This window comes from Copidosoma floridanum, unplaced genomic scaffold (assembly GCF_036245765.1).
Source record: "Copidosoma floridanum isolate Cflo_tuat_1 unplaced genomic scaffold, Cflo_Japanese_pri ptg000030l, whole genome shotgun sequence".
Taxonomy (NCBI): Eukaryota; Metazoa; Arthropoda; class Insecta; order Hymenoptera; family Encyrtidae; genus Copidosoma; species Copidosoma floridanum.
This window is the reverse complement of record NW_028321907.1, coordinates 15,587,514-15,600,504: the sequence shown is the minus strand read 5'-3', so window position 1 is coordinate 15,600,504 and position 12,991 is coordinate 15,587,514. Positions and strand designations below refer to the sequence as shown.

The 12,991-nt window shown below is 35.9% G+C and overlaps 1 protein-coding gene across 1 annotated transcript in view; it reads right to left on the bottom strand.

Annotated features, from left to right (window-relative positions):
• Nucleotides 1–12,991, bottom strand: part of LOC106639594 (uncharacterized) — a 169,456-nt gene that overhangs the window by 96,668 nt on the left and 59,797 nt on the right. The window contains exon 4 of the mRNA XM_089596839.1: nt 7,869–7,928. Within this exon, the coding sequence (XP_089452965.1) occupies nt 7,869–7,928 (60 nt within the window). The remainder of the gene's footprint in view (nt 1–7,868; nt 7,929–12,991) is intronic.

The following is a 12,991-nucleotide window of genomic DNA, read 5'->3' as shown; positions in this document are numbered from 1 at the left end:
CAGCTATAGAGTTGCCGACAGTGTACATTATATTTTCGGTAAAAATAGAAAACAAATTGGACTTTTTTTTCAATTCCAGCGCTCGTAATGGTTTCGTGTTGTTTTCAGGTCAGTTGATGCTTCCGGAGATGTATATATTTTCGAATGGCTTTTATAACATTAAGTCCGTCCGTGCAATTTTACATTGCTTTCCAAGCTCGGAAAAAATAAATTAAAAAAACAAGGGAAAAAACCCGTAGAAACAGAACGAATTATTGTTCTTGTCGTAACTGCGGACAACACCCGACGCAATGATTTCCCGCTCTGGTTTTTGACAAACCCTCCGAAATAGCAACGTCACGAGCACACTGTACCCCATCGCCAGTAAGGTGAGCCAAGACAGGAGTAATTAATCCTTGCCTCATCAAACGTCCACCAAAACAGAGAAGCATCATGTTCCATCCCTTTTCCTCGTCCATCCCACATTGTGCACTGTGGCTTGCGCAGTAGGTATACCCACGACTGCTAACAAATGGCTCGTTATGAGCTACAACTGCTGACTGTGTACATTACCACACGTGAGGACTGGCGGACAAATGAAGAGGCAGGATAAATTTGTTACTGTGCTTGGAACTGTATTTTTTTATTTTTAGGATCTCAGAAGGAATTTTTTCATTTCTTTGCACCCGCTTATCCGATGAAACAAGAACTTAAATTTTTCGCGACATCACCTACATCTTCTCTCGAGGGTGCTTACATAGGCCGACCGCACTATCCAGATATATACGCTTTCGCTTTCGACTCTCCGTCAGAAAGTAGGTATATAAACTGTAAGAGCATTTCGGAAGAGCCAAAATGTCGTGGAAAAAAAAAAAAAAACAAAAAAAAAACAAAAAAAAAAAAAACGAAAATCCGGCAAGCTGCAACGTTCAACAGCAGAGAAAGACCCATCGGCTGGCCTGCTTCTTCTTGCGGATTGCCGGCAAAAACAACTCAGCTTTACGGAGTAACTGGGGCAGAAGTAAATCCGCGCCAAGATTACAGCCTCGAAAAAACGGAAGCCCGCAGCGCCCGCGGAGCTGCGCTACAAGATGGAAGAGAGGCCGGCGAGAGAAAAAGTCTATTCGCTTCTTCGCGTAATTTCTTTGTAAGAGCTTCTTACCCACCCACGAGAAGTCACTCTGAGTTAATTTAATCAATATTGGAGAGACAGGGACGCGCTGCAGCCCCAGAACTTCAAAAGAAAAATTGTAGATGGACCGAGCAGAGATTGTTCGACGATTCGGGGGAGGCAGTATATTGAGGACCGAGTGGCTCAAAGAATAGAACGTACCGCTTTTGGTGTCAAAGGCCGCGTCGAATAATCAGGAGAGCAACTGCAAGACTGCATGTATACGTGCGCCGAACAACTGTATTCTTCTTGCTCACTGTCACCTTTTTCTCCACTTTGATTTTCTCCTGTAGCCCTTTGCTTTCATTCTCCTCTGTATATATATATACTTGTGTCTTTCTTGTGATTTCAATTTTTTTTTTCGTTTCCCGTTTTGTGAGCTTAGCTCGCCTCCATGGTTTTTTTTTTTTTTTTTTCAAGACGACCTTTTAATTTCCTGCCATCCCGCTGTCACCACCGGAAAGAGACTTTCCTACAAACTTTTACACGGTTCTTCTCCCCCCCTTTTTATCCCTAGAATTACTTTCCGTTTTGTAATAGTACGTACATTATAAAATGTGTTTACGAACGGTTCTTCCAAGTATGAAAACAATACGTTGTATTCCAAAATCTCGTTGTCTAAATTAAGGGACTCCGTTTTAGTGTACAAGTACTATACATATACACAAGTTCATTACATGAACAGTTCAAGCGCCAAAGCTCATTTTGTTTTTTATATAAAGAATTCTGACTGATTCTGTTTCTGTACTACTCTGTCTACAATTTCTATTCATTTCTGTCAGTTTATAGTGTGCGGTGGCTCAGTACGTGGAGTGTATAAAGAATTCTAAAAAAAGTGTTGTAAAATAGTAACTAAAAAAATTAAGGACAAAGACCTTACACACCTGCTATAGGGCTGACCATACTGTCTGACAAATCTGAATTATTATTGGGATTTACTACGTCAAGTATATGAGGCATCGAGGCATTATCCAAAAAAATATTGTAAGGTAGTTTTTGAAAAAAATTAATAGTAAAGATCTTCGCTTAAATTCTCTGAGGCTGACTATATACTGTTCGTACTACTGTCTGACGAATTTGAATAGATGTGGTGGTTTGCTAGGTCGAGTTTATAAAGGATTCTACAAAAAAATATTGTAAGGTGATTCTTGAAAATTTACGTATGAAGATCTTTATATGCCTGATTTGCGGCTGACTATATTTTGTTTATACTACTGTCTTACTAATCTTAACAGTTTTGGTGGTTTGTTACGTCAGAAGTATATTCGATTCTACAGAAAATTGGTTGGAAGGGATATGAAAATAAAATTGTTCGAAAAATTATTAAAAATGAAGATCTTTTCACACCTGCTTTGGGGCTGACTATCTTTTTTCGTACTGCTATCAAAAGTAACGGGGGATTTATAGCCAGATATGGTCAGTTATGACAATAAACTGCGAGTTTAATGAGCAAAGCATAAATTGCAAACAACTGTTGATCTGATTACTATTTTTTCATCTGTAAAACCTTATAACAACGCTTTTTTTGAGAGCTTTATTGTAGGTGTATTATATTTCTGGCCAGCTTCTGTTGAAAAAGGTATATTACAATATATACATTCATCAGAATCAAAAAAGTTTGTTTTTACGATCGTAAAACAAAAAGTGCGTAAAATCAACTTTTTATTTGCTCATGTACGTTTGTGTGTACCCGTTATCACTCTTTGCTCTTTTTTCTACATTTTATTTTATTTATATACATGATAACATGAAATAATGGTAGTCTGATAAATAAAAGCTCTCTAATTTTGAATTTTTCCTAATGTGTTTAAAAAGCTCGCTTAAATCTATTAACGAATATCAAATTCGTAAGGTAAAAGTACGTATTATGGATACAAATTTCGATTGTTACGTTTCATCGACCAATATTAAATAAAAAAATAGTCATATGTCCATAATTTTTGGTTTTAATAGAAGCGCTATGCTCTTCTGAACAAATTGGCATTTTTGAAATGAAATTTAGATGTAAAAAAATAATTTTATAAGCAAATATTGACACGATCAAAATGTCCATAACTATGGAATAGCTAAAAAGTTGTGTCCATATTTATGAGACACAAGTCCCAATTATGAAATTTACATGTTAATTAAATGGGCTCGTGCGTTTCATAAATAGGAACATCACATATTGCAGGTTATGTTTCAAACTGTCCGTATTATGAAAACGGGATTCGTAATAATATATTTTTCAATATAATAATGTTTGAAATTGTTTACTATTTTTGTTAATTTGATACGGTAGTATTATAGAGATTCTTCAGTATATTTTATTTTTATTATTAGAATTTTCATGATTATTTAATCTTGAGTTTTCATAATATGGGCACGTTTCATATTACGTACTTTTACCTTATTGGTATCTGCACGAATAATTTCGAAAGAGCAAAACGGTTTAAAATGTGTGATAAACATATCATATTTTTGCAATACATTTCGATTGAGGATCAAACTTTATGTTGTCTTTTTCTCTGACATACACACAATGCATGTACATTAATATCTAAACGCGTATGTATACTTCTTTCTATGTCTCTCTATAGAGTGTGTACACTCTCTGCTTATACCTCCGTTTTTTTCCGTCTGTATATGTATGTATGTATAGGCGGGCACTGGCCATTTTTCTCTGCCTCGTCTCAGGGGACAATTTTCGTGTTCTCGTTCAACTTTTGCAGTGAAAAGACTTTGGCCGACGCAGTAAGTGTACTTAGTTTTTGCCTTATATTTCCCCGTGCATTTTTCATTCCCATTGTCCGGGACTAATACTCATATATACACACACACTGCTGTACCTACTTAGAAGCATCGTTGCCGTTTTTGTTATTCTCTTACCCCTTGTAAATAACATATACACCCTCTTATCTCGAGCTAGCACGTAACTAATTTAACAAAAAGTATCAATAGTCATAACATAAAAAAAATCTTTATACTAAAAAGTACTGTGTGTACAAACATTTCTTCGATAACATTTAAAAAATTAAAATTCAGAAAAACTATATTTTGAGTATTAAAAGTAAGAAATTCATGACATGCAGGGTACTTACGCGTGCACGTATCACATATTGACGGTCGAAAGCTTTTAAGGACGAATAATAGGGAAAAGGAGGAGGAGGAGGAGGGAAAAGAACAAGGGCGAGCTTACGGGCTATCTCGAGGCACAGCCGAGCTGTACCTATACGTGTATACTTAGGAAAGAGAAAAGTAGTCTCGATGACTAAGTATCATGATAATACTCTTACAGTCCACAGCCAATATGAGAGTCAGGTCGGTCGGCGACTTGATGACAACGCGATGGAGTAGATTTTAGGGGCTTAGCATAAATATTTGTCCGTGTTTATATGTATGATGTATGTACATTATATCAGATCTGCGAGGCGACTCGGTAAACACACGCGCGTTGCTTTATGGGTTATGTTTGCACTTTGAGATAATGTCCTGCTAGCAGTTGTAGGAGCTAAGAAGAAAATAGGGACTTTTATACAAGTGCTCGCTCGCTCGCGCGTTCGTGTATGTTTAAGCGTAACCTACTTCTTCCGAGTAACTGTTTGCTCGTCCCGTTTTTCAAGAAAGCTGCTGTCGCTGCTTCTTATTCTTTTTTTATCATTACGTCACCAAATGCAGATAATGCGAAATTTTTCTATTTTGTAAATGATGCCTCGTCTCTTGAACGGAGAAATCAATAATAATAAAAAATACGTTTCGAGCGATTATTTCGTTTCTCCTTCATTGTTCGAACAACCGAACGTGAATAGGAAATCAATTTCGTTTCGGAATAAACGATGTTATTCGTGTGCTTTTGATACGCATTTGTATTTTCGGTGAGTACTGCGAAAAGTCGTTCTTTTTCTAATTGGAGGCATTTCGATACGCAAATTGATTCTCGAATTTGTTAACTTGAACAAATGCGGAAAATACGCCCGGAGAGAATAGTGGAATTATTTTTTACTTCCAAAAACGATAACGGGTACAAAACCTAACAGGTATAGAACGCTCGTTTCACCGAGCATTCAACGCACATGGAATTACGAACTCAATTAGAAGTAGCAGCATGAGCGCCAATTGAAAAAGAAAAAAAAAAAAAAGAGACTCTACTCGCGTTCAATGAAAAAGATGGAGAAAAAAGGTAATACAAAACTAATTTGCAAAGAGATGTAACGTGGCCGAATTATACATGCCTCGTCGGAGCTTTGCAAGCAGATCACGTACTCGTGCGCGTACGCATGTACATGTAAGCCTTTTCGCTCGAGGGCCCACCTAGCCCAACTCACTCACTATCTTTCTCCAGATATATATCTCTTAATTTCTTGGATTTGGTTTAGCCCCGTATTTGCAATTTCACGCAGGGTACCACACCGGAATTATTCATGCGATCCGACCAGGACACGGGCATGCGCAATTTTCGAGCGTTCTCAAAAGCTTTTGAAGAAATATCAGCGCGCGACAAGGCAATTTTTCAGGTTTTGAAAAAAAAAAACCATAAAGTTTATTACCAATATGTATAGGTACGTGTAAGTTAACGCGTGTGGGTATGTCACGCAGGTGGAAGATCCTCGATACATCGGTAGCGCGAAACGAGATTTGACGTTCAGAGAGAGATACAGAGAGAGAGCAATATTTACTTGGATGCGCGCAGCCATGATACATTTTGCCGGAGGGAAGGATGCGCGCTCTTTTTTTTTTTTTTGCTCCAAGGGCCGCGTAATAAAGTTGCCAACTTCCGTGCCGTGGCTTCTTTTTCTCCTGCTCTTTGCCTTTGCCCTGGGAGCTTTACGCGAGCTTTTCACGCGAATGGCTCGGGACTCTTGGAACTTTACGATAGTTGTGTATTCGCGGGCAGTAACGTCGACTGTAATTCTTGCCTTCGAGTTTTTCCGGGCTGATGAAAATTACGAAAATTTAATGGCGCACGTTATTTAATCCGCATCTTTCATCCATTCAATTTATCATCATCATAGTGTGAGTTAATTTGTTTTAAACCTCATTGCGCTCTTGTACCAATACTTAACGGGTTTCTCAATCATTACAGAATTTAACTGAGAAAACTATAATTTCAAAATTCATGCAAATTGCATTCCAAAACTAAACTGCATGGTAAATTGCGGTGATTGAACACAATACGACTGACTCCATAAACTATTGATGCAATGAAATTTCCAATAATTTGTACGCAAGTGTTTGTTTCTGGTACCAAGACCGCATGTAGACCAATCATCGCACGCGAACGTAGCGTTAACAGTTGGAGTGTATTCCTTTGTAATTAAATTTTTGTGACCACAACAATTGAGTGAACTAAAGTCAATGTATAGGTATATGTAAACTAATAAACATGGGTATAAAAGAGTAGCAATAAATATATTATGAGTGGCGATTAAACTTCAAATCACGAGCGTGCATATCGTATTATCAATGTCCGCGCCACACATTGTATTACCCATATAATCTGTACAACGTTACTTTAGTTAGAGTCGTTCACGAAATCTATCGCGAGATTCAAACGAAAAGGAAAAAATCAAATAAACTGGTAAGAAAAACAAGGAGCCCTGGTGGGATATTCACGTGCTCCACGTCGTTTTCCCGCTGACGACGACGACAACGATGAGGCACACGAACGAACGGGATCAGACTCTGGAGGCAGACAGGCAGGTATATAGACTCTTGAATCCTCTGGAAATTGCGCTCATTACGGTCTGAAGGATTGAGGAACGCCGACGACGACTAGAGAGAGAGAGAGAGAGAGAGTGTGCAAGCGAAGAAGAAAGAGGAGTGGGACCGTACCCCAGATGCAAGAGGCATTCTTGCGCATTCGGGGATTGTGCGCCGGAAGATGAAATGCCGGAGGAACCTTCCCTCTATACCACCGAGGTTTGGCCTCGTTGTAAGTGCGTGTATATACTCGGAAACAAATTAATAAGTATGTGGCCGCTTGTTGGTGATGGTACGCTAGAAAAATTTCGATTTCTCCAGAGTATCGAGCTAACTTGATCATCATTTTATGAACATTATAGAATAGTACTTATTACTAGCAAAATTTAATTCATAAGTATAAAATGTTTTGCACTCGTTAACTTTTTGTGACAATAATTGTTCGATTTGGTAGACCTATTGAAGTAGTTGGTTACTTATCGATTTTTCCACGTACATTTTTACACTTATGAACTCTGTTCCAAAGCATTTTACACAAAATAGCAAGTACATACTCGATTCCAACTTCAATGCTTTAAACGTGTACCAAATTCATTGTCTATTGTGGTATTATTACCAAGACTTTCTGAAAAGGTTATTTTATATAAATGATTGTATGAATGAATGAGACAGAGATATTTTGTATTCAAGAATAAATTTATCTACGGTTGACACTTTCATCATCGGTGGGAGGGCGTATTTGTGCTCATTTTTTCTAATACTCGATAGTGTCTTTCGTGAGCGGTAAATATTTCAGAATACGTGGTTCACGTACGCCAGCCAACAGAACTCGTATTTTCTGTCTTTGCTTCCTAATGTCGCTCTCGTGGCTTTTCACATACATGTATACTCGTATATGCGAGTGCAATACTCTTTTCTTCGTTCTTTTGCAAAGAATAGATGGAACGAGGATATAATATACGTTCAGCGGAGCTCTGGGATTGTGAGATATTGAAAAACACGCTGGAGATTTTTGATATATGCGAGCACGAGTACTTACCCTGCGACTGTTGCCATCCTTGGGATTTAGGTCCGAGGCCACAGTACCGAAGATCGTCGGCTGCAACAGAATAGTAAAGTTGTATAAGATGAAAAAATTTCTTTTTTTTTTAATTTTATCTATTTTTTTTACTTTATCAGCACGTTTTCTTTTTAATTATAACTGTTTTTTTATTTGTTGTCATACATGTATGTTATAGTCTAGGAATTTTTATAATTATAATTAATAATAACCTATTACTTAAAATTGCTTAAAATTGTATTTCGTAGCATTTGTACGATGCCATTTAAAAACCTTTAGGAGTGAAGCTGTAAGCATCGGCGAACATCATCCGGTATGGTCTAGTGGCTAGGATACCTGGCGTACATGCGCTCATAACGTGCGTTCAAAAAAAGAGTTTATAAGTGTTTATTATTACAAAAAAGGCTGCAAAAAGAGAAAATAAGCATTATACCGCGAGGAAACATTAAACTCCCCCCGGGATCGACCCCAAGGGTCGATTCCCAGGATATAATGGCAACACATGCCAACTTAACCTCGAACCCGAACCCACGCTACGAAATAAAAAACAGTGCAAATACTAAAGTGAACGAGAAAAGTGAAATGAAAAAAAGAAAAAACGAAGAAACAAATAGAAGTAATGAAAGAATTAATAAGATTCAAGTATTAACAGACCTCAAAGAGTTAGATAATAAAACAAAACACGTGCTAAACAAGATACTAAATGATAAAAACGACAAATACAAACCGAATTACACAAATCTCAACAGAAAAAATGAAGAAAAAGAGAAAAAACCGACAACTAAAGAGCAAACGAATATCGATATAGAAACCACAATGGAAGCGGAAGAAGAAACTATAGAAGGTAAAAATAACATAAATAACATTGAAGACTTAAAAGCTAAAGCCCCGCCCATCATAATAGAAGGCCTCTCCACAAAAGACCTAATAGAGATTTTAAGGAAGGACCCAAGATGCACTGATTTTATAGTAAAAAATCTAGACACAAAAAAATGCAGCTTGAAACCACAAAACTACAGCCAACATTCAGAAATAATTAAAGTGCTTCAAGACAAAAAAATACAATTCTACACATTCACACCAAAAACTGAGAAGATCAAGACCATAGTATTGAAAGGATTAAACAAAGAAACAACTATAGAAGAATTGAACGAAGAACTAAGAAATAAAAATCTAGAAAACGTAGAAATCAAAAAAATATCTACACTACCAGTGAGAAATGATCAATTAAAAATCTTCATTATACAAGTGTCACCAAACAGCACAATGGATAACTTAATCCAAACAAAACACTTACTGTACCAAGCGGTTAAGTGGGAACCTATAAGGAAAAGTGGCCCACCACAATGTAAAAATTGTCAAAGAATAGGACATGTAGCAACCAACTGCGCCATGGAGCATAGGTGCGTGAAATGTGCAGGCTCACATGGACCAGGTAAATGCCAAATATCTGAAAAATCAGACAAAAATCTTCTGAAATGCGTCAATTGCGGAAATCTGGGACACCCAGCCTCATACAGAGGTTGCACATATTTCAAATCGCAACCAAGATCAACAGATCCCAGAAAGACAGAAAATGATCAACACAAAAAGATCTCAAACACCATTAACCAAAAAACAACACCACAAACCCAGAACATCATCCCACAGGGACAAATCCAAAATGCCTGGAATATAAATAATGGTAATGAAGAAAGGATAAAGAACCTGATTGAAGAAACAAATAAAAAAACAACAGCTACAATCCAAAAAATGCAAGCAGACATCAACGAACTCATCAAAGGGTGCACACACCACCTCAGCAATAGAATAAATGAAATCAGTAACCAAACTACAATGAACAGTCAAAAAATTGAACTAATCGCCACCCACCTAAATATACAGTGGAACATAGACAACCAACAGCACCAAAATAATGGATAAGAACACCTCTCCAAGCTCCACTACAAATAGGATCAGAATCATCGAAGCAAATATAAACTCACTAAAGAGTAAGTATAAAAGACTAGAAATAAAAAACCTAATAAATGAACACGATCCTGATCTAGTGCTACTCTGCGAAACCAAATTAAGCCAGATACATACCCCCAAATATTATAACTATACTATAATCAGAACGGACAGGACTATTAACGGAGGCGGAGGCACTGCAATCCTAATCAAAAAGGAATTTAAGTTTGAAACAGTAAACACACAAGGTAAGCTACCACTATTAGAGCATACTGTAATTAAGTTAAAAATTTCAAAAAATGAAAATCTATTTATTATCAGTGCCTACGCCTCTAGCTCCAATAAAAACAATTTATATAAAGACCTCACATCCCTTTTCGATGATCTCAATCTAAAAGACACAAACAACTACTATATTCTATCTGGTGACCTCAACGCTAGACATCCAACTTTTGGCGATACAAAAACAAACTATAGAGGTACACAACTATTTAACTGGTATAACCAAAAAAAGATAGATTACAAACTTGAAATCATTAACCCAGCTGAGGCAACTTTCCCAGCATCCAATGCCTTTATTGATCTCACATTAATTGACACTAGACTCAAAACAGTAGAAAGACTAGCACAAACACTAACAATAGACAGTGATCACAGAGCAACCAAACTTACAATCACCCTCCCAAATAACAATAAACTACATGTTGGAATCCCTACAGAAACGAAGTACTGCTACAAAAAAACCAACTGGAAAAAATTTCAAAAACACATCATCAAAAACTACACACTTAAAATCCCAGATACGAAAAACATATCAAATAATGAAATAGATCACTACATAATAGTAAATGAAAAAACAATAAACGACGCTATAGCACAAACTGTCCCAATACACAAAAATATAGACCCGTACAAAAAATACCAATCAACAAAACTAAATAAATTATACAAAGACAAACATAAAATACAAACACAGATACATAAAAATATTAACAAAAAAGACCAAGCTAGCATCATGAGGACCATCGAACTAAAAAAGGATATGAAAAATATAAAAAACAAGATAATAAACATGATCTCAATACTTGAAAAAAATGAATATATAAAAACACTAAAAACAATAAACTATAAAGACTCAGCAAACTTTTTCCCCTCACTTAATAAAATATTCAAAAACAATGATAATAACGACATAAATATTGACCACTTCCTAATAAAAACAACAGACCTTAACGACAAGCATAAAAATATTACAAACACATCAATAAATCTAGATGGAATAAACCACACAAAAATAACAGAACAGAACATAATCCCAAACATAATAGGCAAACAACTAGAAAGTATTAACACAGATAATAATCAATTCACAACACTCAGAAACATAGTAAACAACACCGTAAAAAAGATATCTGATCAGTTTAGTGAGTCAAACTCTTGCACAACATTCAATCATAACAACAAAGCTTCTTGCCCCACAAACACAATAAACACCGGAGTACTCTTCACCAATTCAAAAGAAATTAATAAACTAATTAAAAAAATGAAAAACAAAACATCAACAGGATGGGATGGAATACCCAACATAATAATAAAAAATCTACCTCAATGCATAATTCAAAACTATACTATAATCTTCAATAACGCCATAAACAATGGCTACTTCCCTGAAGCCTGGAAAATAGCCAAACTAATAGTACTCAAAAAAAAACATGATAAACCGGTGACAATAGACAACATTAGACCAATAAGTATACTCCCAGCAATCAGTAAAATTCTTGAAAGAATAATTAATAACTCAATACTCAAACACATAAACGAAAACAACATAATCCCAGAAACTCAATTTGGCTTCAGAAGCAAACACTCCACCAACCATGCAATCAACAAACTCCTCTCTGACATAAATTGGCACCTACAAAAAAAGGAAATGACAGGAGCATGCTTAATAGACCTGCGCAAAGCCTTCGACTCAGTCTGGCTGGAAGGACTAATCTTTAAGTTATACAAAAAAAAATTTCCAACACACTTAATCAAAACAATCCACAACCTAATATATCAAAGAAAATTCAAAGTCATGATTAACAAATTCATATCAGAGGACACATATACAATAACAAAAGGTCTGCAACAAGGCACCATAAACTCGCCAGTATTGTTTAACATTTTTAATGCCGACATTCTAGAGCTCTTTAATATCAACAACGGAAACAACCTATATGCAATAGCGTTTGCCGATGACTTAGTATGCTACTATGCCGACCGAGATATCCAAAAAATAGAACAAACACTAGAAAATACCTACAATAACATTAAAAATTATTATAACAACTGGTTACTTGACACTAACGAAAAAAAATGTGAAACAATCCTCTTCAGGGATAAACTAACAGGACAACCCGAAAAAACGAGAAAAAATTGGAACCTATTTAAAATTAAAGACAAAAAAGCAAACACATACATACCACACAAAAGATTAGTAAAATATTTAGGACTAAATCTAGACGATAGACTAACCTTCACAACACACATCAAAATCCAACTAGACAAAGCAACAAAAATATTTCACTCACTACACAAACTTTTTCACTCCACACTCCTAGATCCTAAAATCAAAATCATCGCCTACCAATGCCTAATAAGGCCCATAATAACGTATTCTTGCCCCAGCTGGTTCAATATTAGTGCAAGCATGATGGAAAAAATTAGATTTTTTGAAAGAAAATGCATTAGAAAATGTCTTAATAGATACAAATCATCGAAAAGTAACTATACTAAGTATATAAGTAATATTAATCTGTACACGCAAGCGAAAATAAATAGAATAGATGTATTTATCATATATCTCATTAGAAAACACATCAAAGATGCACTACAAAATAAATCAAATGGGCTCATCAGCCACCCGTATTTTCCGAATGAACTGTATCATCAAAACGCTATAAAATCAGGCTTTGTACCGCCTACTTCTTTTCTATATCTTGATACCAACAAGTATATAACAAATGACGATTATATACCAATATTTTACCACATTTCAAGAAATAATAACAACAAAAAGATTCTATTTAACCCAGAAAAAACATGTAACAAAAACTTAGTCTACTCGATGAACATAACGAACAAAGATATTAAAACTCTTAAAAACTTTA